Source organism: Aulonocara sp. 'chitande type north' Nkhata Bay, linkage group LG23 (genome assembly GCF_057382095.1).
Source record: "Aulonocara sp. 'chitande type north' Nkhata Bay isolate Kocher_YH1m ecotype deep benthic linkage group LG23, A_spYH_male_GT1.1, whole genome shotgun sequence".
Lineage (NCBI taxonomy): Eukaryota > Metazoa > Chordata > Actinopteri > Cichliformes > Cichlidae > Aulonocara > Aulonocara sp. 'chitande type north' Nkhata Bay.
In genome coordinates, this window is record NC_141365.1 from 43301200 (window position 1) to 43329138 (window position 27939).

Below are 27939 nucleotides of genomic sequence, written 5' to 3' on the forward strand. Positions count from 1 at the left end.
CACATATTAGAATCCATTCCATCGCTTCTAATATGTGCGCATGCGCACATATTAGAACCCTTCCATCGCTTCTCATATGTGCGCATGCGCACATATTAGAATCGCTTCGATCGCTTGTGACGTGATAACTTTGCTTTGATCCTTTCTGATGTCATAACTTTGCTTTGATTCCAAAACCTATAAATAGGAGCGCTCACCTGTTACTTTATGCTTAACGGACGTTGACCTGCAGCAACTAAAACCCTTTTGAGAAGCTTTGAGAGCAATTTACAAGAGAAACCAAAACAAGTTCAGTTTTGTTTCTCACCAATTCACAGCGCAAACAGACACATTACACCATGTCAGCCAACCCATCCTTCGGCTCAGATGAGCTTGGAATATCTAAAGGGACCATTTTGGGAGATCACCACATGGTGGAGGCTTTCCTTGGAGAAGGAAGCTTTGGTGTCGTAACGAAATGTCGCGATACAAAAAACAACAAAACTGTTGCTGTTAAAGTCAACAAAAGCGACCCTGAAATTCTGCTCCAGGCAAAACTGGAAATTTTCATCCTGGAGCAGCTACGACGCTTGGATCCAGACAGGTGCAACATTGTGGAATGGAACGGCTATTTCCTCGATGGAGAGCGCATTTGCTTGAATTTTGAACTCCTCGACCAAAGCCTGTCAGACTACATAGGGGACCGGAATAACCAAGGTCTCCCAATGAGAGAAATCAGGCCAATTTTGCATCAGCTCGCAAATGCTCTGTTCCACCTGGGTTCTGTGGGAATAGTGCATGCTGACCTCAAACCTGTCAACATCATGGTTGTGAACCGCAGTGAGTCTCAAGTCAGAGTCAAACTTATAGACTTTGGCATCGCATGTAACACCTCTGCAGTGATTCCTGGTGACTGTGTGGGGACAATTGGTTATTGTGCACCTGAGATTATGCTTGGCACTCCATATGATGAAGCAATTGACATGTGGTCTCTGGGGCTGGTAGCTGTGGAGCTTGCTACAGGGGTGCCTCTCTATCCTGGGGAAGACGATTATGATGTTTTGAAATTCATAATTGAAACCCAGGGTCAGCTACCAGATCATCTCCTAGAGTCTGGCTTGTACACTGACAGCTATTTCATCGAGGATAACCACAAGGAACAGCGCTGGACATTTAAGACCCCAGAACAATTTCAATACGAGACAGATTATCGATCCAAGGAAACTCGATCGATAAAACTTAAGTGTCTCGATGACCTCGAAAAACTGCTGAAAGTTAGGCGAGGACCGGAAAATGGCCAAACATTATTTGTAAGGCTAATCAAAGAAATGTTGGCCTTGGATGCAAATCAGCGCATAACACCCTCAGAGGTTCTGAAGCATCCCTTTTTCCACCCTGGCCTCTCAAGGAGAACCCCCTGCACTGACATGAATAGTACAGGGGGAGAACTCCTTGTGCTCTCTCAGCAGCCTTCAAGCTGGAAAAGTCATGGATTGCAAAAATTCAGCTGCAGTTTCCAAAACTCAGTTGAATTTCCTCAAAAAGGAGACATCAACACCTCAGCCAACCCATCTGCCTCTGAAGATGATCTTCAAATAACGGAAGGGACCATTTTAGGAGATCACCACGTGGTAGAGGCCTTCCTTGGAGAAGGAGGCTTTGGTTTAGTAACCAGATGTCGCGATACAAAAAACAACAAAACCGTTGCTATTAAAGTCAACAAGAGCGACCCTGAAATTCTGCTCCAGGCAAAACTGGAAATTTTCATCCTGGAGCAGCTACGACGCTTGGATCCAGACAGGTGCAACATTGTGGAATGGAACGACTATTTCCTCGATGGACAGCGCATTTGCTTGAATTTCGAATTGCTCGACCAAAGCCTGTGGGACTACATTGGGGACCGGAATAACCGAGGTCTCCCAATGAGAGAACTCAGGCCAATTTTGCATCAGCTCGCAAATGCTCTGTTCCACCTGGGTTTTGTGGGAATAGTGCATGCTGACCTCAAACCTGGAAACATCATGGTGCTGAACCACAGTGAGTCTCCCGTCAAAGTCAAACTCATAGACTTTGGCCTCGCATGTCCTGCTTCTGCAGTGATTCCTGGTGACCGTGTGGGGACAATTGGTTATTGTGCACCTGAGGTTATGCTTGGCATTCCATACGACGAAGCAATCGACATGTGGTCTCTGGGGCTGGTAGCTGTGGAGCTTGCTACAGGGGTGCCTCTCTATCCTGGGGAAGACGATTATGATGTTTTAAAATTCATAATTGAAACCCAGGGTCAGCTACCAGATCATCTCCTAGAGTCTGGCTTGTACACTGACTGCTACTTCATCGAGGATAACTACAACAAACAGCGCTGGACATTTAAGACCCAAGAACAATTTCAATATGAGACACATTATCGATCAAAGGAAACTCGATATATAAAACTTAAGTGTCTCGATGACCTCGAAAAACTGCTGAAAGTTAGGCGAGGACCGGAAAATGGCCAAACATTATTTGTAAGGCTAATCAAAGAAATGTTGGCCTTGGATGCAAATCTGCGCATAACACCCTCGGAGGTTCTGAAGCATCCCTTTTTCGACCCTGGCCTCTCAAGGAGAACCCCCTGCACTGACATGAATAGTACAGGGGGACAAAACCTTGTGTTCTCTCAGCAGCAATCATCGTTTGGGTGGCCAGAATTCTAGGGGAGCTAGAAATTCTTGTGGAAAAAAAGCCCAAAACAATAACATCAACAAAAACAACCAATGAATGTGGTCTTAAACTTGGGCACAATTTGGCTTGAAATCCATCAACTAATCTCTCAATATTCAAAGCGGAGCAGCAGACAACTTACCATCACATCAGTCCTTCAATCAGACCTACAACAAACGTCTTCAGTCTCTCACCCCAACCGGTCGCAGCAGATGGCCGCCCCGACCTGAGCCTGGTTCTGCCGGAGGTTTCTTCCTGTAAAAAGGGAGTTTTTCCTTCCCACTGTCGCCAAAGTGCTTGCTCATAGGGGGTCATATAATTGTTGGGTTCTCTGTATGTATTATTGTAGGGTCTACCTTACAATAATACATACAGCCTTGAAGTGACTGGTGATGTAATTTGCTGCTGAATGAATTCGGAACTAATTGGAAATCTGGATATTAATTAAATAAACCTGCTTTGACCATCAATTAATTGTTGTTTGAAATTCTTTATAAATATATAAATATAGTGCCACTCTTCTACTGTTTAAATTGCAACTGTTTAAAACTGACTAATTTATTCATACACTTGAGCATAAACACATGCACAGTAAATGGCCTGTACTTGTACAGCGCTTTACTTAGTCCCCAAGGACCCCAAAGAGCTTTACACTACATTCAGTCATTCACACATTCACACACTGGTGATGGCAGCTACATTGTAGCCACAGCTGCCCTGGGGCGCACTGACAGAGGCGAGGCTGCCGGACACTGGCGCCACCGGGCCCTCTGACCACCACCAGTAGGCAACGGGTGAAGTGTCTTGCCCCGGGACACAACGACCGAGACTGTCGGAGGCGGGGCTCAATCTGGCAACCTTCCAATTACAGGATGAACTGCGAACTCTTGAGCCACGATTGACCTATATACACATATACTTTACAGTACTAGTCAGTGCTTACATACTAGTTCTTTTCCCTACTTTTTCATGCTTACTGGTACAAATGCCTGTTACTAGAGTTAAATGCTATCAATGTATTCTCACAGTTATGGAACTGTACAAATGCATACAAAATAACGCTCACGTAAACATAACTGTGCACTAGTTTGCCCTTATTGCTGCAGTTTGTTTCAAGTTGTTCTCTCTCTCTCTCTCTCTCTCTCACTCACACACACACACACACACACTCACACACACACACACACACACACACACACACTCACTATGTAACGTTTCAGCAAAAAAATACCGCCCCTTCCCCCCACAGTGACACCACCACCACTAGTCTGCACAGCTGACATAAGGCAGCATGGATCCATCCTTTCATGCTATTTATGCCAAATTCTGACCCGACCATCTGCATGTCAGAGCAGAAATCAAGACTCATCAGACCAGGCAACATTTATCCAATCTTCTCATGTCAAATTTTGAGAACTGTAGCTTCAATTTCCTGTTCTTAGCTGACCAAAACGCTCTTCTGCATTCTTTGGTTGCAACAAATGGTTGTATGAGCTACGGTTGCCTTCCTATCAGACATTTTTCTCTGACCGTTGACATCAATAAGGCAGTTTTTCCAAGAGAACTGCCTTTCACTGGATATTTTCTCTTTTTTGTCACCGAAAAGGGTGTCTGTGTTACTTCTTGTCTTATATATATTGTCTCTGTTTTCCTCTGTCCTTTGTCAGAGTGCCTGTTCACCTACCCCCTGTGTCTCCATATTCCCAGTGTTCAAGGTTTCCAAGTGTTTTCCCAGTTTAGGTTGTCATGGTTGGTTCTGTTTGCTACTCAGCCAGAATAAACAGCTCGCTCTTTTTAAAAGTAGGCTCCAGAATGGATGATGGCATGTTCGCATGTCTTTATGCAACACTGAGTGTGCTGAACTAAAGGTAGGCCTAGTTTCATTTTCATGGTCATTATTATCAAGACAATGATTACGCCTTATTCTGATTATTTCTCCCTTTTGGAGGTGTAACGTTTACATGAGGGGTGTAGGAACATTTCCCCCTAAATATTTTTAGATACATTTTTGTTGAAGTCACAGTTTTTGTCGTATTGATGATGCAGCTAGAATAAGTGCTTTTAAATAAAAGAATAACCATTCAAAGTGCTCAGTGGTGAAACTGTAACTCTTTCAGAGTTTGACAGCTGGACAAGTGATGCCGTATTTAAAGAAACATGAGATGAGTGCAGCATATTATCTGAACAGAGATCATTCAATGAGCAAGAATAAACACTGAAAGAGAAACACTTCACTGTTGATTATCATATGAAGTCTAATGAAAGCTGTTAATCTGTTAATATCCTGTTAATCTGCAAATACAGAACATGCGACTTTAAAGCATCCAGCAAAGTGATAACTGTCCTCTGCCCACTAAGTAGTGACTCTACAAAAGATTATTTTCAATATCATCTTTATATTATATTTAGTTATTCTCCAGCGCAACAATGTAAGGAGCTCTGTGATTGGTTAGGAAAGGACAGACTGGCCACCTGGATTTTTCTTCACTGCACATTGATCCATAGCTTTGCTCTGTAAAGGCTAACAAAGTGCTTTTGCTTTACAAAGACATTCAGCGTCGGTATTCACTCTTTTAAAATGCCACTGAACACTGGAGTGAAATGGAGCCCTGATCCTCAGAGTTTTATTGTTGCTAACATTTCTTATAGATAGCACAGATAGTGCCCCACTGCAGTAATCACTCATGTCTAGATATTCCTGTCAAAAAGGAGTTTTTCCTCCCCACTGTAACATGGCAAACATAGCAAACGGATAAACCAGCTGAAGCTTCAGACAGCCGTCAGACAGTGAAACACTGCCATCTGCTGGACTCCAATAACAAAGACGCTGCTTTGACGGGTGAGGGAGTTTCAACAAGTCTGCAACGACTCAAGCATCAAACTACAGAACTATTATAGCGGACATGGTGCTCTAATGACTGCTTCATTAACGCAGGTCAGAAAGGATCAAACATATCAATAAATTATAAAACACAAAACGTCTCTTATTGCCCAGGGCTCAGGAAGTGAGTGTGTTCCTTATAGCCTATTAAACCTTAGCAGGTTATTTTGATGTGTTACAGATGAAACAGCTATCCAGTAACATTCAGCTACAAAAATGCTTTTTTATAATTACTTTTTTACAGCTTCGCACTTTTACACAAGTTTTATCATCAGTGTCACAATGGCTGCTGCTAAAATTGAGTACAAGATATTTGTTGGCCTGATTAAAGGTCTTGATGCGTGCTCAATCATCCAGGGAAGTAAATCTCCAAAAGTTGATCCTGTTCTTCTGGACGTAGCGTTTTCAGTCAGAGAAACCAGCCGACTGAAGGAACAATGGGCTGGGAGGTCAGTTCCTTAATCATGATTATGCAAATTCTCATGACCATTGATCAACAACCACTGATCAATGGTCTTGAGTACCATTCACAGAGAGTTGGAGAACGGCTGCAATCACAGCATTGTAAGATGGTGACAGATGTACCCTTAGGCCCCCTCCTTGATTCAGAGAGGGTCTTTCCCTTTTCACGTAAATGGCCTCCTTGACTCCGCCCTCAAACCAGCGTTCATTGCAGTTATTGTTGACAATCACATTGTATCGTGTAACCATCCAGCTCACATATTCAATGTAAATGATTTGTTGAACTCAAGACATGATGAATGTTCCTGCATTAAAACACATCCAGCCTAGTGTTCTCACTCTCCCTAAATGGATCTGTTACATTAGTGATATGTGGGAGTTGTGTTTCAGTCTTTTCCACATGAGGACATTTACATTTAGTTTTTGCTTTACTGATGAGTGGCTGGTTAACCTGCAGTGGTTGAAGTATGTGTCGGTCGTCTGGAAGAGTAGGTGTAGAAGACATCTTTAATGAATGTAATGCTCTGAAGGTGTCAGTGATTACTGTGAATTCATTATAAAAGTGGATTTCAGTGAATAAAGACAGGCCCTCATGGTGAAGCTCAGGAGTCCATAAAGTGTAACAGGAGAGCTGTGTCATACTTTCAGAGATTTTACATGAGCCAGTCTTTCAAAAATTACATAAATAAATAATTCATTCATTCATCCACAGGAAACACAATGCTCATATCTGAAAGTAAACTCTGATATATATCCCCGACTAGAGTTAGTACTAAATAAAGGCTAAATAAATGACTAAATATATAAAGACACTCTCCAGAAGAAGAAGTTAAAGGGATTTTATTTATTGTACAAGCAATATCTTCATAAGAATTACAAATTCTGCAGACATATTACCTTCTTACTGAACCTGAATAACTCACACACAGACGTGTCTGCTGCTTATCTTTGTTCAAACATGATGTTTTATCTTCTCTTCAAAACACATTACTCATCTTTCTGGCATCGTGTTACATGAAAACACCTGCATTCTACCTGTGTCATTGTACCACAAAGACAATGATTGCAACACTGTGCTTGCAAAATAGAAGAAATAAGACGACCAGCAAATACATAAAAGATGGTAAAAGTGATTCCATCTTTGTGTCTCCTCCCATTGTTTCCCCAGTCTGTCTAGTTCCCATATTCCCAGGACACCGCTGGACAACAAGTGGGTATTCCAAGACTGAGAGACAGCCAGAGTTGGCAAAAGATCAGACATTCTTAAGTAGAAGTAAAAATACTATTGTTCCAGTGAAAGTTAAAGTACTGATTCAACTTCATTACTCAGCTAAAGCAAAAAAGTACAGGCTCGAAGCGCTTACAGAGAAAAGCATACAACAGAATGCTGATCGCGGCAGTAACACACACTTGGAGGAGAGGCTCCAGCCGTCCATTCCAGCCCTATCCCTAACATTAACTCTAACCATAACTTTAACCTTGACCCTATCAGGTCTTGTTTTACAAAGCGATTCATGATCAGAATAAAAAACACATTTACACATACCGATGATTTGTCACATAGCATCGTTACCTGTTGGGATGAGAACGTGTTGTTTCCAGAGCACCACAAATTGGGGTGTCTGTAGCTCAGGTAGAGCAGGAAACCTACTAATCAGAAAGTTGCTGGTTCAATCCCCCTCTGCTCCAGCCTGCATGCCAAATATCCTTGGGCAAGATGCTAACCCCAAGTTGCTCTCCGATGCATCCATCGGGAGGATGAATGCGTATTAATGTTAGATAGAAAGCACTTACAGAGAAAAAGCATAGAAAAAAGTGAGTGCATGAATGAGGCAAGTTGTAGAGAGTAGAAAGGTTTTATACAAGAACCAGTTCATTTACCGTTATATTTTAGTTTTATTTTCAGTTCTGTACTTTTTACATGTAATATTGATTCATTAGATTGACTACATGTATTAGACCTAACTTGCTGACAGCAAATTTAAACGACCGTAATAATTTATTTTCAGCGTCTGAAATATTTATTTAGTTTGTTTTTTGTTTTCTTTTTGGCTCCTGATATTAGTCAACTACTATTTGTCAATGTTGAACTAATAATGAATCTAAGAACAGCTATTTGTCACGGTTGTCCAGCGTCAACCGTGGGGATGTGAGGAAGGAGGAGCCAGGCACGGAGCTCTGAATGCAAGCAGTGCGTTTATTTACAGTGAATGGAAAATAACAATAAATCCGCAGTGCGTTCCCGACTCCCGTGAAATGTCCTCTTCCCAGTGCTAGTGTTCCTTGTCTCCGCTCCTCAGTGTCTGAGCACCCCGTGCTCGCTGCCCTCTCGTCTCCACGCTTCTCCTGGGGAGATAACAAACAGGCAGCCGTAAGACACATACAATGCGGCAGACTATCCGTACTGACTGGCCGAGAGACTAACGTGAAGTCACGCAATGATCCAGCGTCAGAGAGAGCGCCGCCGCATTCTTAAGTAGCTCCTCCGACAAGGCTTGATCAGCTGTGTGATGGTCTTCAGGTGTGGCCAACCACCTGGCAGGGCCACACCCACCAGGCCTGAAGGTGCCTGTAAACAGGTGCTCTCAGAAACGCCGGCATCCACACACACACACACACACACACACACACACACACACACACACACACACACACACACACACACACACCTGCAAGCAGGGAGAAGGAGGGACAGCACACCAAAAACACACATGTCCATAACTGCTGGGTCGTTTAGACTCCTGAGCTGTGCACGAGGGGTCGCCCACCCACTGGAAGGCCGGGTTTGCTGTATGTAAATAAAAGTGCCCATGTGACATCTGGGACACAGTGTGACTAGAACTCTCTTTTTGTTCTTAACTTAAAACTTAAAACTTAAAAAAAAAAAAAATCGAGATATATATCTTATATCGCCATCCAGCTAAAAAACATCGAGATATGAATTTTGGGTCATATCGCCCAGCCCTACTCTGAGGTGCATCCAACAAATACACAAATCATTTACCACTAATAATAACACCTCCCCCACTGAAGTGTGTTCAACAGGAAGCTAAAAGTTGTTAGCTGTTAAAGTGTTCTAAAAACAGCAGGAGCACTAAGTTCTCCTCCTGCCTTCAGCCCAATGACAAATAGAGCCGCAGAATTTTGCTGCTGTGTAATTAAATTGAGACGTGGGGTCAAAATTCCCACCTAGATTGAGTGAGATGAAATAGAAATCGGCTCTCCTCTAACTGACTTTATAGAAATAATTACATCAGCTGCATTTATAACTGTTATTAAATAACAGCAGCACACGAGAACTAAAGTGTAATCCCAGCACATTTCGCTTCGCTTGCACTGATTCTTTAGAGATGACGACCGTGGTGGGTAATTAAGGGCAAACAATATACAAGTGGCGTGAAAAATGGAGGCTGCATTACCTTTCCAAAGCTTCCTTTCCCGATGGCCCGCAGTATCTGGAAGTGGTCAAAGTTTACTGTGGAGAAAATGAGAAGCAGTTAGTGAGAACGTGTCAGTTTGAGCTGAGCTATAAAACAGGGAACATGACATGTACAGCACTGTGCAAAAGTCTTGAGCCATCCCTCATTTGCTTCCAGGGATCCGGACTTCCCTGTAATCTTTAAAGTGGTATTAAGGAATAGCTCTCCAGGCTTTTTAAAGTGTTTCTGATTTTTAATCCAGGGCTTGTATTTGACCACTTTTTGTCTGTTAAGACCCTTCACACTAATCTCTGAAACATTCAAACATAAACAGACACCTAAGTCACGGAAAGGACCAGAAAACTTAACAAAGAACCAATTTTAAATTGTATCTGTACACATTTACTTGCAGCCTATTGCAAAAAAACAAAAGCCCACATCATTTGTTCTCACTTCTTTAGTTGAAGAATGCAGTTAATAACACCGTTAACACAGACTGACCTGGCAAAACACGAAAAAATAAGGGGGTGGTTCAAGACTTTTGCTCGGTACTGTATGACAAATGCAAATGTGCACTTCACAATGTATCGCTGCACTTCGGCAGTACTGTGAAGATTAAATGTTTTTTCCTTCCTGATGCATGTGAAAGGTTAAGACTTACATCTCCAAATGTACTGGAACTGATTTGAACCAGAGGACTCAGCCACACTGTTACTATGTACTGCATAAACACGTTTACCGATGAAGGTAAAGCAGACGCTGTCCTGACTGTGTGGCTAAATTTTGTGCTGAAAGCATCAAATCAATTGAATATGATTAACTTGCTATGAGAGGTTTTTACTCCAAGTGTGACTTTTTCTGGCTTCATACACCTTTCAGGGTCAAATTCAAGCACTTTGTAAGCACGTTTAATGTCCATTTTCAACATTTTCCAGCACATTACCATAAAAAGGATGCATATTTCACTTCGCATCACCTGAGTAAGACCACGTGAAAGGCCAAATGAATAAGTCTTCTCATCAGATATTGATGCTTCTTTCTTATGTGACACAAAAAACAGGAGGAGACAGATCTTTGCTTGTGTTGTTTTTTAAGTTCATTCATTCAAAACTAACTGTAAGACGCTTAACTACATTGCAGTCTGTGTTATTGTTGTAGACCTAATTATCACCTTTAAAGTGTTTGTGCTAATAACATCATGTAGAGTAAGACAGGCATAGAGAACAGCACTGACTGGGAGAGGCTTTGAACACATGACATACTCAGATCAATTCAACACTTTAGACTTTAAAAATGCACAAGCGTCTTTCAAAAACCCATTTATTTAATCTATCATCATTGATATTATTATGTACAGTTAGAATGTACTGTTCATCTCCCTTAAATAAACAGGCAGCCTTAAAGTGTGAAATAGTCACTTGTCTACTGTCTCAGTGGCTGATAGTGCCCCACAGGCCTCAATGTCAGCTCGAAGCCATTATGTTTCAATTGTTTAATGATAAACAGATTTTGAATGAAAGCCAGGAAACTTCGCTAGCACAAAAAGTGCCTATTCTTTCTTCCCATATGGTTCAGTCATATTACCGTCATTTCCCCCTAAGCTGTTCCCAAAGACACCAGGTTAATACTTGAAAAGGCTGCAGCGATACACAAAAATATCATCAATATTCTGTTTACTTGGTGACAACGTCGCTTTTAGCCTTCAATCAGAAAGCCTGACGTTGGCTAGTTAAGCATCGGGCTAACGTTTAACGCTTTCACTTGAGGGAAGTAACTCGTATTACTGCTACTGCTGTGTAATCTTGGTTCAATTCACAGCATATTCTACAAGTTACCCTGCAATAACTAACTGTTAGAATAGCGCCACCGTATTGTATCGCACTGAGTGCACTTCAATCCTTTATCCCGCGAGTTTGCTAGCTAGCAAAATAATAATACCAATTTTAAACAAATAACATGTGTAACGTACACACTCGAGAAAATTATTTACTAGTACTTACGCAACTCCCCCGTTGTGAAAACGTACAAATCCTTCTTGTATTTTTCGTTTTCCAGCAAACACTCATTAAAACGGCCTCCAGGCACATTAGCGCACTCACCCCCGACTGATCAGGGAGGGGGTGGGGGGTCACACACTGAAACAGACTAACGTGCAGAGGTACAGCCCAGGCAGAGAAATGTTGCTTTTAGACTTTGCGACTCGTTTTATTTCTCTATCTGATAAGAAAACTATTCAATCAGATAGTTCTTTGTGGTGAATGAAATACGGTTACAGTTTCAAGAAGTTTTAAGCACCAAATCCGAAATCCAAGCACTGCAATATTAAAATCCAATTCAATTTCTTGTTTGCTCCGAAATCTACGACATGACTATATACAGAAAAGCTTGACATGGTATGCAAAAAAAAATTCCGAAGACAATACAAATACAAATACATGAACAAAAAATGTTTTAACTGTCAGTTATGTCATTTAAAAATTTTCCAAAACTAACATTTTCTTTGATTGACTGATATTAAATTGATTAGGGTCAAGTTTAGTGTGAACAATATTACACAAACAAGCACGTGTGTGCGCATGCGCACATATTAGAATCCCTTCGATCGCTTCTCATATGTGCGCATGCACACATATTAGAATCGCTTCGATCGCTTCTCATATGTGCGCATGCGCACATATTAGAATCGCTTCGATCGCTTGTGACGTGATAACTTTGCTTTGATCCTTTCTGACGTCATAACTTTGCTTTGATCCAAAACCTATAAATAGAAGCGCTCACCTGTTACTTTATGCTTAACGGACGTTGACCTGCAGCAACTAAAACCCTTTTGAGAAGCTTTGAGAGCAATTTACGAGAGAAACCAAAACAAGTTCAGTTTTGTTTCTCACCAATTCACAGCGCAAACAGACACATTACACCATGTCAGCCAACCCATCCTTCGGCTCAGATGAGCTTGGAATATCTAAAGGGACCATTTTGGGAGATCACCACATGGTGGAGGCTTTCCTTGGAGAAGGAAGCTTTGGTGTTGTAACCAGATGTCGCGATACAAAAAACAACAAAACTGTTGCTGTTAAAGTCAACAAGAGCGACCCTGAAATTCTGCTCCAGGCAAAACTGGAAATTTTCATCCTGGAGCAGCTACGACGCTTGGATCCAGACAGGTGCAACATCGTCGAATGGAACGGCTATTTCCTCGATGGAGAGCGCATTTGCCTGAATTTTGAACTCCTCGACCAAAGCCTGTCAGACTACATAGGGGACCGGAATAACCGAGGTCTCCCAATGAGAGAAATCAGGCCAATTTTGAATCAGCTCGCAAATGCTCTATTCCACCTGGGTTCTGTGGGAATAGTGCATGCTGACCTCAAACCTGTCAACATCATGGTTGTGAACCGCAGTGAGTCTCAAGTCAGAGTCAAACTTATAGACTTTGGCATCGCATGTAACACCTCTGCAGTGATTCCTGGTGACTGTGTGGGGACAATTGGTTATTGTGCACCTGAGATTATGCTTGGCACTCCATATGATGAAGCAATTGACATGTGGTCTCTAGGGCTGGTAGCTGTGGAGCTTGCTACAGGGGTGCCTCTCTATCCTGGGGAAGACGATTATGACGTTTTGAAATTCATAATTGAAACCCAGGGTCAGCTACCAGATCATCTCCTAGAGTCTGGCTTGTACACTGACAGCTATTTCATCGAGGATAACCACAAGGAACAGCGCTGGACATTTAAGACCCCAGAACAATTTCAATACGAGACAGATTATCGATCCAAGGAAACTCGATCGATAAAACTTAAGTGTCTCGATGATCTCGAACAACTGCTGAAAGTTAGGCGAGGATCGGAAAATGGCCAAACATTATTTGTAAGGCTAATCAAAGAAATGTTGGCCTTGGATGCAAATCAGCGCATAACACCCTCGGAGGTTCTGAAGCATCCCTTTTTCAACCCTGGCCTCTCAAGGAGAACCCCCTGCACTGACATGAATAGTACAGGGGGAGAACTCCTTGTGCTCTCTCAGCAGCCTTCAAGCTGGAAAAGTCATGGATTGCAAAAATTCAGCTGCAGTTTCCAAAACTCAGTTGAATTTCCTCAAAAAGGAGACATCAACACCTCAGCCAACCCATCTGCCTCTGAAGATGATCTTCAAATAACGGAAGGGACCATTTTAGGAGATCACCACGTGGTAGAGGCCTTCCTTGGAGAAGGAGGCTTTGGTTTGGTAACCAGATGTCGCGATACAAAAAACAACAAAACCGTTGCTATTAAAGTCAACAAGAGCGACCCTGAAATTCTGCTCCAGGCAAAACTGGAAATTTTCATCCTGGAGCAGCTACGACGCTTGGATCCAGACAGGTGCAACATTGTGGAATGGAACGACTATTTCCTCGATGGACAGCGCATTTGCCTGAATTTCGAATTGCTTGACCAAAGCCTGTGGGACTACATTGGGGACCGGAATAACCGAGGTCTCCCAATGAGAGAACTCAGGCCAATTTTGCATCAGCTTGCAAATGCTCTGTTCCACCTGGGTTCTGTGGGAATAGTGCATGCTGACCTCAAACCTGGAAACATCATGGTGCTGAACCACAGTGAGTCTCCCGTCAAAGTCAAACTCATAGACTTTGGCCTCGCATGTCCTGCTTCTGCAGTGATTCCTGGTGACCGTGTGGGGACAATTGGTTATTGTGCACCTGAGGTTATGCTTGGCATTCCATACGACGAAGCAATCGACATGTGGTCTCTGGGGCTGGTAGCTGTGGAGCTTGCTACAGGGGTGCCTCTCTATCCTGGGGAAGACGATTATGATGTTTTAAAATTCATAATTGAAACCCAGGGTCAGCTACCAGATCATCTCCTAGAGTCTGGCTTGTACACTGACTGCTACTTCATCGAGGATAACTACAACAAACAGCGCTGGACATTTAAGACCCAAGAACAATTTCAATACGAGACACATTATCGATCAAAGGAAACTCGATATATAAAACTTAAGTGTCTCGATGACCTCGAAAAAATGCTGAAAGTTAGGCGAGGACCGGAAAATGGCCAAACATTATTTGTAAGGCTAATCAAAGAAATGTTGGCCTTGGATGCAAATCTGCGCATAACACCCTCGGAGGTTCTGAAGCATCCCTTTTTCCACCCTGGCCTCTCAAGGAGAACCCCCTGCACTGACATGAATAGTACAGGGGGACAAAACCTTGTGTTCTCTCAGCAGCAATCATCGTTTGGGTGGCCAGAATTCTAGGGGAGCTAGAAATTCTTGTGGAAAAAAAGCCCAAAACAATAACATCAACAAAAAAAAGCAATGAATGTGGTCTTAAACTTGGGCACAATTTGGCTTGAAATCCATCAACTAATCTCTCAATATTCAAAGTGGAGCAGCAGACAACTTACCATCACATCAGTCCTTCAATCAGACCTACAACAAACGTCTTCAGTCTCTCACCCCAACCGGTCGCAGCAGATGGCCGCCCCGACCTGAGCCTGGTTCTGCCGGAGGTTTCTTCCTGTAAAAAGGGAGTTTTTCCTTCCCACTGTCGCCAAAGTGCTTGCTCATAGGGGGTCATATGATTGTTGGGTTCTCTGTATGTATTATTGTAGGGTCTACCTTACAATAATACATACAGCCTTGAAGTGACTGGTGATGTGATTTGCTGCTGAATGAATTCGGAACTAATTGGAAATCTGGATATTAATTAAATAAACCTGCTTTGACCATCAATTAATTGTTGTTTGAAATTCTTTATAAATATATAAATATAGTGCCACTCTTCTACTGTTTAAATTGCAACTGTTTAAAACTGACTAATTTATTCATACACTTGAGCATAAACACATGCACAGTAAATGGCCTGTACTTGTACAGCGCTTTACTTAGTCCCCAAGGACCCCAAAGAGCTTTACACTACATTCAGTCATTCACACATTCACACACTGGTGATGGCAGCTACATTGTAGCCACAGCTGCCCTGGGGCGCACTGACAGAGGCGAGGCTGCCGGACACTGGCGCCACCGGGCCCTCTGACCACCACCAGTAGGCAACGGGTGAAGTGTCTTGCCCCGGGACACAACGACCGAGACTGTCGGAGGCGGGGCTCAATCTGGCAACCTTCCAATTACAGGATGAACTGCGAACTCTTGAGCCACGATTGACCTATATACACATATACTTTACAGTACTAGTCAGTGCTTACATACTAGTTCTTTTCCCTACTTTTTCATGCTTACTGGTACAAATGCCTGTTACTAGAGTTAAATGCTATCAATGTATTCTCACAGTTATGGAACTGTACAAATGCATACAAAATAACGCTCACGTAAACATAACTGTGCACTAGTTTGCCCTTATTGCTGCAGTTTGTTTCAAGTTGTTCTCTCTCTCTCTCTCTCTCTCTCTCTCTCTCACACACACACACACACACACACACACACACACACACACACTCACTATGTAACGTTTCAGCAAAAAAATACCGCCCCTCCCCCCCACAGTGACACCACCACCACTAGTCTGCACAGCTGACATAAGGCAGCATGGATCCATCCTTTCATGCTATTTATGCCAAATTCTGACCCGACCATCTGCATGTCAGAGCAGAAATCAAGACTCATCAGACCAGGCAACATTTATCCAATCTTCTCATGTCAAATTTTGAGAACTGTAGCTTCAATTTCCTGTTCTTAGCTGACCAAAACGCTCTTCTGCATTCTTTGGTTGCAACAAATGGTTGTATGAGCTACGGTTGCCTTCCTATCAGACATTTTTCTCTGACCGTTGACATCAATAAGGCAGTTTTTCCAAGAGAACTGCCTTTCACTGGATATTTTCTCTTTTTTGTCACCGAAAAGGGTGTCTGTGTTACTTCTTGTCTTATATATATTGTCTCTGTTTTCCTCTGTCCTTTGTCAGAGTGCCTGTTCACCTACCCCCTGTGTCTCCATATTCCCAGTGTTCAAGGTTTCCAAGTGTTTTCCCAGTTTAGGTTTTCATGGTTGGTTCTGTTTGCTACTCAGCCAGAATAAACAGCTCGCTCTTTTTAAAAGTAGGCTCCAGAATGGATGATGGCATGTTCGCATGTCTTTATGCAACACTGAGTGTGCTGAACTAAAGGTAGGCCTAGTTTCATTTTCATGGTCATTATTATCAAGACAATGATTACGCCTTATTCTGATTATTTCTCCCTTTTGGAGGTGTAACGTTTACATGAGGGGTGTAGGAACATTTCCCCCTAAATATTTTTAGATACATTTTTGTTGAAGTCACAGTTTTTGTCGTATTGATGATGCAGCTAGAATAAGTGCTTTTAAATAAAAGAATAACCATTCAAAGTGCTCAGTGGTGAAACTGTAACTCTTTCAGAGTTTGACAGCTGGACAAGTGATGCCGTATTTAAAGAAACATGAGATGAGTGCAGCATATTATCTGAACAGAGATCATTCAATGAGCAAGAATAAACACTGAAAGAGAAACACTTCACTGTTGATTATCATATGAAGTCTAATGAAAGCTGTTAATCTGTTAATATCCTGTTAATCTGCAAATACAGAACATGCGACTTTAAAGCATCCAGCAAAGTGATAACTGTCCTCTGCCCACTAAGTAGTGACTCTACAAAAGATTATTTTCAATATCATCTTTATATTATATTTAGTTATTCTCCAGCGCAACAATGTAAGGAGCTCTGTGATTGGTTAGGAAAGGACAGACTGGCCACCTGGATTTTTCTTCACTGCACATTGATCCATAGCTTTGCTCTGTAAAGGCTAACAAAGTGCTTTTGCTTTACAAAGACATTCAGCGTCGGTATTCACTCTTTTAAAATGCCACTGAACACTGGAGTGAAATGGAGCCCTGATCCTCAGAGTTTTATTGTTGCTAACATTTCTTATAGATAGCACAGATAGTGCCCCACTGCAGTAATCACTCATGTCTAGATATTCCTGTCAAAAAGGAGTTTTTCCTCCCCACTGTAACATGGCAAACATAGCAAACGGATAAACCAGCTGAAGCTTCAGACAGCCGTCAGACAGTGAAACACTGCCATCTGCTGGACTCCAATAACAAAGACGCTGCTTTGACGGGTGAGGGAGTTTCAACAAGTCTGCAACGACTCAAGCATCAAACTACAGAACTATTACAGCGGACATGGTGCTCTAATGACTGCTTCATTAACGCAGGTCAGAAAGGATCAAACATATCAATAAATTATAAAACACAAAACGTCTCTTATTGCCCAGGGCTCAGGAAGTGAGTGTGTTCCTTATAGCCTATTAAACCTTAGCAGGTTATTTTGATGTGTTACAGATGAAACAGCTATCCAGTAACATTCAGCTACAAAAATGCTTTTTTATAATTACTTTTTTACAGCTTCGCACTTTTACACAAGTTTTATCATCAGTGTCACAATGGCTGCTGCTAAAATTGAGTACAAGATATTTGTTGGCCTGATTAAAGGTCTTGATGCGTGCTCAATCATCCAGGGAAGTAAATCTCCAAAAGTTGATTCTGTTCTTCTGGACGTAGCGTTTTCAGTCAGAGAAACCAGCCGACTGAAGGAACAATGGGCTGGGAGGTCAGTTCCTTAATCATGATTATGCAAATTCTCATGACCATTGATCAACAACCACTGATCAATGGTCTTGAGTACCATTCACAGAGAGTTGGAGAACGGCTGCAATCACAGCATTGTAAGATGGTGACAGATGTACCCTTAGGCCCCCTCCTTGATTCAGAGAGGGTCTTTCCCTTTTCACGTAAATGGCCTCCTTGACTCCGCCCTCAAACCAGCGTTCATTGCAGTTATTGTTGACAATCACATTGTATCGTGTAACCATCCAGCTCACATATTCAATGTAAATGATTTGTTGAACTCAAGACATGATGAATGTTCCTGCATTAAAACACATCCAGCCTAGTGTTCTCACTCTCCCTAAATGGATCTGTTACATTAGTGATATGTGGGAGTTGTGTTTCAGTCTTTTCCACATGAGGACATTTACATTTAGTTTTTGCTTTACTGATGAGTGGCTGGTTAACCTGCAGTGGTTGAAGTATGTGTCGGTCGTCTGGAAGAGTAGGTGTAGAAGACGTCTTTAATGAATGTAATGCTCTGAAGGTGTCAGCGATTACTGTGAATTCATTATAAAAGTGGATTTCAGTGAATAAAGACAGGCCCTCATGGTGAAGCTCAGGAGTCCATAAAGTGTAACAGGAGAGCTGTGTCATACTTTCAGAGATTTTACATGAGCCAGTCTTTCAAAAAATACATAAATAAATAATTCATTCATTCATCCACAGGAAACACAATGCTCATATCTGAAAGTAAACTCTGATATATATCCCCGACTAGCGTTACTACTAAATAAAGGCTAAATAAATGACTAAATATATAAAGACACTCTCCAGAAGAAGAAGTTAAAGGGATTTTATTTATTGTACAAGCAATATCTTCATAAGAATTACAAATTCTGCAGACATATTACCTTCTTACTGAACCTGTATAACTCACACACAGACGTGTCTGCTGCTTATCTTTGTTCAAACATGATGTTTTATCTTCTCTTCAAAACACATTACTCATCTTTCTGGCATCGTGTTACATGAAAACACCTGCATTCTACCTGTGTCATTGTACCACAAAGACAATGATTGCAACACTGTGCTTGCAAAATAGAAGAAATAAGACGACCAGCAAATACATAAAAGATGGTAAAAGTGATTCCATCTTTGTGTCTCCTCCCATTGTTTCCCCAGTCTGTCTAGTTCCCATATTCCCAGGACACCGCTGGACAACAAGTGGGTATTCCAAGACTGAGAGACAGCCAGAGTTGGCAAAAGATCAGACATTCTTAAGTAGAAGTAAAAATACTATTGTTCCAGTGAAAGTTAAAGTACTGATTCAACTTCATTACTCAGCTAAAGCAAAAAAGTACAGGCTCGAAGCGCTTACAGAGAAAAGCATACAACAGAATGCTGATCGCGGCAGTAACACACACTTGGAGGAGAGGCTCCAGCCGTCCATTCCAGCCCTATCCCTAACATTAACTCTAACCATAACTTTAACCTTGACCCTATCAGGTCTTGTTTTACAAAGCGATTCATGATCAGAATAAAAAACACATTTACACATACCGATGATTTGTCACATAGCATCGTTACCTGTTGGGATGAGAACGTGTTGTTTCCAGAGCACCACAAATTGGGGTGTCTGTAGCTCAGGTAGAGCAGGAAACCTACTAATCAGAAAGTTGCTGGTTCAATCCCCCTCTGCTCCAGCCTGCATGCCAAATATCCTTGGGCAAGACGCTAACCCCAAGTTGCTCTCCGATGCATCCATCGGGAGGATGAATGCGTATTAATGTTAGATAGAAAGCACTTACAGAGAAAAAGCATAGAAAAAAGTGAGTGCATGAATGAGGCAAGTTGTAGAGAGTAGAAAGGTTTTATACAAGAACCAGTTCATTTACCGTTATATTTTAGTTTTATTTTCAGTTCTGTACTTTTTACATGTAATATTGATTCATTAGATTGACTACATGTATTAGACCTAACTTGCTGACAGCAAATTTAAACGACCGTAATAATTTATTTTCAGCGTCTGAAATATTTATTTAGTTTGTTTTTTGTTTTCTTTTTGGCTCCTGATATTAGTCAACTACTATTTGTCAATGTTGAACTAATAATGAATCTAAGAACAGCTATTTGTCACGGTTGTCCAGCGTCAACCGTGGGGATGTGAGGAAGGAGGAGCCAGGCACGGAGCTCTGAATGCAAGCAGTGCGTTTATTTACAGTGAATGGAAAATAACAATAAATCCGCAGTGCGTTCCCGACTCCCGTGAAATGTCCTCTTCCCAGTGCTAGTGTTCCTTGTCTCCGCTCCTCAGTGTCTGAGCACCCCGTGCTCGCTGCCCTCTCGTCTCCACGCTTCTCCTGGGGAGATAACAAACAGGCAGCCGTAAGACACATACAATGCGGCAGACTATCCGTACTGACTGGCCGAGAGACTAACGTGAAGTCACGCAATGATCCAGCGTCAGAGAGAGCGCCGCCGCATTCTTAAGTAGCTCCTCCGACAAGGCTTGATCAGCTGTGTGATGGTCTTCAGGTGTGGCCAACCACCTGGCAGGGCCACACCCACCAGGCCTGAAGGTGCCTGTAAACAGGTGCTCTCAGAAACGCCGGCATCCACACACACACACACACACACACACACACACACACACACACACACACACACACACACACACACACACACACACACACACACACACACACACACCTGCAAGCAGGGAGAAGGAGGGACAGCACACCAAAAACACACATGTCCATAACTGCTGGGTCGTTTAGACTCCTGAGCTGTGCACGAGGGGTCGCCCACCCACTGGAAGGCCGGGCACTTGTTTTCAACCGTAATATACCTGATGTGCTCAGGTAACCTGTAGCGCCATGAAACCTCTGTCACACCAGGGCGCATAAAAAATGATGCTTTAAGAGACTGATGGGATCGGGCAGCAGGGAAAACATCCACAAAATGCTACTTTCAGTTTTTAAGTAGAGTCATTACATGCTTGTTAAAAGCAAACTCTCATATAGTTTTTAATGTGCTTCTTTCATTACAATGACTAGATAAAGAATGTGGCACTGTCTCTATTTAACACTGGCTACCCCAAAATGTTTCCAAACCTTCAACCGTAACTTTCACTGAGAGATTTTTAGATACGGTTATTGAAGCTGTGGGATTAATTTTTTAAGTAACACGAGACGAGAGGCAGCAGCATACACACAGAGCATCAGTGATAGAAAGCTAGGCTAACATAGGGTAGCTACCTGTTCAAGGAGAAACATGTATAGGCCCATCTCAAGTGCCAGTGAACATCTAAATGATTCAGGGAAGACTTTGGAGAAAGTGCTGTGGGGAGATGAAACGAAATTATGTGGCTTTAACTGACCTTTTGAAATAGGAGTGTGATGCAAAAAATAGCATCCCTGCAGTCAAGCAGAGATGGAAACATTATGATGTGGGCTACAGGACGACTTAGTCGCGGTTCCAAGCAGTCAGGAAATGTGACATCGTCAGACTGCAGGCCACGGATTGGCTTGTCAGTCGCGGCACTCAATGAGTCATGAGACGGTGTCTTTCACTAAAATCAAAACTGCAGTTTTTTTAAAACCCTGCAACAAGGCAAATAGCTGCACAACACCGTGGTTTCCAAGTGTGACAAAAAGCCACAGATACATCATCGCTGCGACGTCTTCCTTTGTTGTGGCATTCGTGTTGCTCATAAATGACAACATGGACATCGGGCCGCACTCAGACGAGGACCCGGTGCATCGTCTGTCTCATCTCAGCCAGTTTACTTACAAACTCTTTAAGTTTGAATTTTAAAGCCAACAATGTGCACAGGGCAGTGATATTTAAAATGAAGGTAAACTATTCCAATCTCTGCAGCCCCAATTGTGTATCACACACACACTAAGTTCTCCTCCTGCCTTCAGCCCAACCGTTGAGCGCGATGACAAATAGAGCCGCAGAATTTTGCTGCTGTGTAATTAAATTGAGACGTGGGGTCAAAATTCCCACCTAGATTGAGTGAGATGAAATAGAAATCGGCTCTCCTCTAACTGACTTTATAGAAATAATTACATCAGCTGCATTTATAACTGTTATTAAATAACAGCAGCACACGAGAACTAAAGTGTAATCCCAGCACATTTCGCTTCGCTTGCACTGATTCTTTAGAGATGACGACCGTGGTGGGTAATTAAGGGCAAACAATATACAAGTGGCGTGAAAAATGGAGGCTGCATTACCTTTCCAAAGCTTCCTTTCCCGATGGCCCGCAGTATCTGGAAGTGGTCAAAGTTTACTGTGGAGAAAATGAGAAGCAGTTAGTGAGAACGTGTCAGTTTGAGCTGAGCTATAAAACAGGGAACATGACATGTACAGCACTGTGCAAAAGTCTTGAGCCATCCCTCATTTGCTTCCAGGGATCCGGACTTCCCTGTAATCTTTAAAGTGGTATTAAGGAATAGCTCTCCAGGCTTTTTAAAGTGTTTCTGATTTTTAATCCAGGGCTTGTATTTGACCACTTTTTGTCTGTTAAGACCCTTCACACTAATCTCTGAAACATTCAAACATAAACAGACACCTAAGTCACGGAAAGGACCAGAAAACTTAACAAAGAACCAATTTTAAATTGTATCTGTACACATTTACTTGCAGCCTATTGCAAAAAAACAAAAGCCCACATCATTTGTTCTCACTTCTTTAGTTGAAGAATGCAGTTAATAACACCGTTAACACAGACTGACCTGGCAAAACACGAAAAAATAAGGGGGTGGTTCAAGACTTTTGCTCGGTACTGTATGACAAATGCAAATGTGCACTTCACAATGTATCGCTGCACTTCGGCAGTACTGTGAAGATTAAATGTTTTTTCCTTCCCGATGCATGTGAAAGGTTAAGACTTACATCTCCAAATGTACTGGAACTGATTTGAACCAGAGGACTCAGCCACACTGTTACTATGTACTGCATAAACACGTTTACCGATGAAGGTAAATCAGACGCTGTCCTGACTGTGTGGCTAAATTTTGTGCTGAAAGCATCAAATCAATTGAATATGATTAACTTGCTATGAGAGGTTTTTACTCCAAGTGTGACTTTTTCTGGCTTCATACACCTTTCAGGGTCAAATTCAAGCACTTTGTAAGCACGTTTAATGTCCATTTTCAACATTTTCCAGCACATTACCATAAAAAGGATGCATATTTCACTTCGCATCACCTGAGTAAGACCACGTGAAAGGCCAAATGAATAAGTCTTCTCATCAGATATTGATGCTTCTTTCTTATGTGACACAAAAAACAGGAGGAGACAGATCTTTGCTTGTGTTGTTTTTTAAGTTCATTCATTCAAAACTAACTGTAAGACGCTTAACTACATTGCAGTCTGTGTTATTGTTGTAGACCTAATTATCACCTTTAAAGTGTTTGTGCTAATAACATCATGTAGAGTAAGACAGGCATAGAGAACAGCACTGACTGGGAGAGGCTTTGAACACATGACATACTCAGATCAATTCAACACTTTAGACTTTAAAAATGCACAAGCGTCTTTCAAAAACCCATTTATTTAATCTATCATCATTGATATTATTATGTACAGTTAGAATGTACTGTTCATCTCCCTTAAATAAACAGGCAGCCTTAAAGTGTGAAATAGTCACTTGTCTACTGTCTCAGTGGCTGATAGTGCCCCACAGGCCTCAATGTCAGCTCGAAGCCATTATGTTTCAATTGTTTAATGATAAACAGATTTTGAATGAAAGCGAGGAAACTTCGCTAGCACAAAAAAGTGCCTATTCTTTCTTCCCATATGGTTCAGTCATATTACCGTCATTTCCCCCTAAGCTGTTCCCAAAGACACCAGGTTAATACTTGAAAAGGCTGCAGCGATACACAAAAATATCATCAATATTCTGTTTACTTGGTGACAACGTCGCTTTTAGCCTTCAATCAGAAAGCCTGACGTTGGCTAGTTAAGCATCGGGCTAACGTTTAACGCTTTCACTTGAGGGAAGTAACTCGTATTACTGCTACTGCTGTGTAATCTTGGTTCAATTCACAGCATATTCTACAAGTTACCCTGCAATAACTAACTGTTAGAATAGCGCCACCGTATTGTATCGCACTGAGTGCACTTCAATCCTTTATCCCGCGAGTTTGCTAGCTAGCAAAATAATAATACCAATTTTAAACAAATAACATGTGTAACGTACACACTCGAGAAAATTATTTACTAGTACTTACGCAACTCCCCCGTTGTGAAAACGTACAAATCCTTCTTGTATTTTTCGTTTTCCAGCAAACACTCATTAAAACGGCCTCCAGGCACATTAGCGCACTCACCCCCGACTGATCAGGGAGGGGGTGGGGGGTCACACATTGAAACAGACTAACGTGCAGAGGTACAGCCCAGGCAGACAAATGTTGCTTTTAGACTTTGCGACTCGTTTTATTTCTCTATCTGATAAGAAAACTATTCAATCAGATAGTTCTTTGTGGTGAATGAAATACGGTTACAGTTTCAAGAAGTTTTAAGCACCAAATCCGAAATCCAAGCACTGCAATATTAAAATCCAATTCAATTTCTTGTTTGCTCCGAAATCTACGACATGACTATATACAGAAAAGCTTGACATGGTATGCAAAAAAAACCCCGAAGACAATACAAATACAAATACATGAACAAAAAATGTTTTAACTGTCAGTTATGTCATTTTAAAATTTTCCAAAACTAACATTTTCGTTGATTGACTGATATTAAATTGATTAGGGTCAAGTTTACTGTGAACAATATTACACAAACAAGCACGTGTGTGCGCATGCGCACATATTAGAATCCCTTCGATCGCTTCTCATATGTGCGCATGCGCACATATTAGAATCGCTTCGATCGCTTGTGACGTGATAACTTTGCTTTGATCCTTTCTGACGTCATAACTTTGCTTTGATCCGAAAACCTATAAATAGAAGCGCTCACCTGTTACTTTATGCTTAACGGACGTTGACCTGCAGCAACTAAAACCCTTTTGAGAAGCTTTGAGAGCAATTTACAAGAGAAACCAAAACAAGTTCAGTTTTGTTTCTCACCAATTCACAGCGCAAACAGACACATTACACCATGTCAGCCAACCCATCCTTCGGCTCAGATGAGCTTGGAATATCTAAAGGGACCATTTTGGGAGATCACCACATGGTGGAGGCTTTCCTTGGAGAAGGAAGCTTTGGTGTTGTAACCAGATGTCGCGATACAAAAAACAACAAAACTGTTGCTGTTAAAGTCAACAAGAGCGACCCTGAAATTCTGCTCCAGGCAAAACTGGAAATTTTCATCCTGGAGCAGCTACGACGCTTGGATCCAGACAGGTGCAACATCGTCGAATGGAACGGCTATTTCCTCGATGGAGAGCGCATTTGCCTGAATTTTGAACTCCTCGACCAAAGCCTGTCAGACTACATAGGGGACCGGAATAACCGAGGTCTCCCAATGAGAGAAATCAGGCCAATTTTGAATCAGCTCGCAAATGCTCTATTCCACCTGGGTTCTGTGGGAATAGTGCATGCTGACCTCAAACCTGTCAACATCATGGTTGTGAACCGCAGTGAGTCTCAAGTCAGAGTCAAACTTATAGACTTTGGCATCGCATGTAACACCTCTGCAGTGATTCCTGGTGACTGTGTGGGGACAATTGGTTATTGTGCACCTGAGATTATGCTTGGCACTCCATATGATGAAGCAATTGACATGTGGTCTCTAGGGCTGGTAGCTGTGGAGCTTGCTACAGGGGTGCCTCTCTATCCTGGGGAAGACGATTATGACGTTTTGAAATTCATAATTGAAACCCAGGGTCAGCTACCAGATCATCTCCTAGAGTCTGGCTTGTACACTGACAGCTATTTCATCGAGGATAACCACAAGGAACAGCGCTGGACATTTAAGACCCCAGAACAATTTCAATACGAGACAGATTATCGATCCAAGGAAACTCGATCGATAAAACTTAAGTGTCTCGATGACCTCGAACAACTGCTGAAAGTTAGGCGAGGACCGGAAAATGGCCAAACATTATTTGTAAGGCTAATCAAAGAAATGTTGGCCTTGGATGCAAATCAGCGCATAACACCCTCGGAGGTTCTGAAGCATCCCTTTTTCAACCCTGGCCTCTCAAGGACAACCCCCTGCACTGACATGAATAGTACAGGGGGAGAACTCCTTGTGCTCTCTCAGCAGCCTTCAAGCTGGAAAAGTCATGGATTGCAAAAATTCAGCTGCAGTTTCCAAAACTCAGTTGAATTTCCTCAAAAAGGAGACATCAACACCTCAGCCAACCCATCTGCCTCTGAAGATGATCTTCAAATAACGGAAGGGACCATTTTAGGAGATCACCACGTGGTAGAGGCTTTCCTTGGAGAAGGAGGCTTTGGTTTGGTAACCAGATGTCGCGATACAAAAAACAACAAAACCGTTGCTATTAAAGTCAACAAGAGCGACCCTGAAATTCTGCTCCAGGCAAAACTGGAAATTTTCATCCTGGAGCAGCTACGACGCTTGGATCCAGACAGGTGCAACATTGTGGAATGGAACGACTATTTCCTCGATGGACAGCGCATTTGCTTGAATTTCGAATTGCTTGACCAAAGCCTGTGGGACTACATTGGGGACCGGAATAACCGAGGTCTCCCAATGAGAGAACTCAGGCCAATTTTGCATCAGCTTGCAAATGCTCTGTTCCACCTGGGTTCTGTGGGAATAGTGCATGCTGACCTCAAACCTGGAAACATCATGGTGCTGAACCACAGTGAGTCTCCCGTCAAAGTCAAACTCATAGACTTTGGCCTCGCATGTCCTGCTTCTGCAGTGATTCCTGGTGACCGTGTGGGGACAATTGGTTATTGTGCACCTGAGGTTATGCTTGGCATTCCATACGACGAAGCAATCGACATGTGGTCTCTGGGGCTGGTAGCTGTGGAGCTTGCTACAGGGGTGCCTCTCTATCCTGGGGAAGACGATTATGATGTTTTAAAATTCATAATTGAAACCCAGGGTCAGCTACCAGATCATCTCCTAGAGTCTGGCTTGTACACTGACTGCTACTTCATCGAGGATAACTACAACAAACAGCGCTGGACATTTAAGACCCAAGAACAATTTCAATACGAGACACATTATCGATCAAAGGAAACTCGATATATAAAACTTAAGTGTCTCGATGACCTCGAAAAACTGCTGAAAGTTAGGCGAGGACCGGAAAATGGCCAAACATTATTTGTAAGGCTAATCAAAGAAATGTTGGCCTTGGATGCAAATCAGCGCATAACACCCTCGGAGGTTCTGAAGCATCCCTTTTTCGACCCTGGCCTCTCAAGGAGAACCCCCTGCACTGACATGAATAGTACAGGGGGACAAAACCTTGTGTTCTCTCAGCAGCAATCATCGTTTGGGTGGCCAGAATTCTAGGGGAGCTAGAAATTCTTGTGGAAAAAAAGCCCAAAACAATAACATCAACAAAAAAAAGCAATGAATGTGGTCTTAAACTTGGGCACAATTTGGCTTGAAATCCATCAACTAATCTCTCAATATTCAAAGCGGAGCAGCAGACAACTTACCATCACATCAGTCCTTCAATCAGACCTACAACAAACGTCTTCAGTCTCTCACCCCAACCGGTCGCAGCAGATGGCCGCCCCGACCTGAGCCTGGTTCTGCCGGAGGTTTCTTCCTGTAAAAAGGGAGTTTTTCCTTCCCACTGTCGCCAAAGTGCTTGCTCATAGGGGGTCATATGATTGTTGGGTTCTCTGTATGTATTATTGTAGGGTCTACCTTACAATAATACATACAGCCTTGAAGTGACTGGTGATGTGATTTGCTGCTGAATGAATTCGGAACTAATTGGAAATCTGGATATTAATTAAATA

General features: G+C 42.3%; 1 protein-coding gene and 2 long non-coding RNA genes across 5 annotated transcripts; 1 reads left to right on the forward strand and 2 right to left on the reverse strand.

Moving 5' to 3' along the window:
- The first annotated feature begins 266 nt into the window (after nucleotides 1-266).
- LOC147302552 (uncharacterized) lies at nucleotides 267-27939 on the forward strand. Its single transcript, XM_086283585.1, has 5 exons — nucleotides 267-2659; nucleotides 8297-8396; nucleotides 12289-14684; nucleotides 20314-20413; nucleotides 25070-27939. Exons 1-5 carry the CDS (start codon nucleotides 339-341, stop codon nucleotides 27479-27481), a joined length of 7329 nt encoding a protein of 2442 aa, XP_086139711.1. The 5' UTR covers nucleotides 267-338; the 3' UTR covers nucleotides 27482-27939.
- On the reverse strand, nucleotides 8203-11853 carry LOC147302553 (uncharacterized). Of its 2 annotated transcripts, XR_015127112.1 has the most exons (3): nucleotides 11445-11850; nucleotides 8451-9500; nucleotides 8203-8371 (listed from the first exon to the last, which is right to left on the reverse strand). It is a non-coding gene; the product is annotated as an uncharacterized LOC147302553 (long non-coding RNA). The 2 variants fall into 2 exon arrangements; XR_015127111.1 differs by having other exon boundaries at nucleotides 8203-9500; nucleotides 11445-11853.
- Nucleotides 20220-24745, reverse strand: LOC147302554 (uncharacterized). Of its 2 annotated transcripts, XR_015127114.1 has the most exons (3): nucleotides 24271-24680; nucleotides 20468-22325; nucleotides 20220-20388 (listed from the first exon to the last, which is right to left on the reverse strand). It is a non-coding gene; the product is annotated as an uncharacterized LOC147302554 (long non-coding RNA). The 2 variants fall into 2 exon arrangements; XR_015127113.1 differs by having other exon boundaries at nucleotides 20220-22325; nucleotides 24271-24745.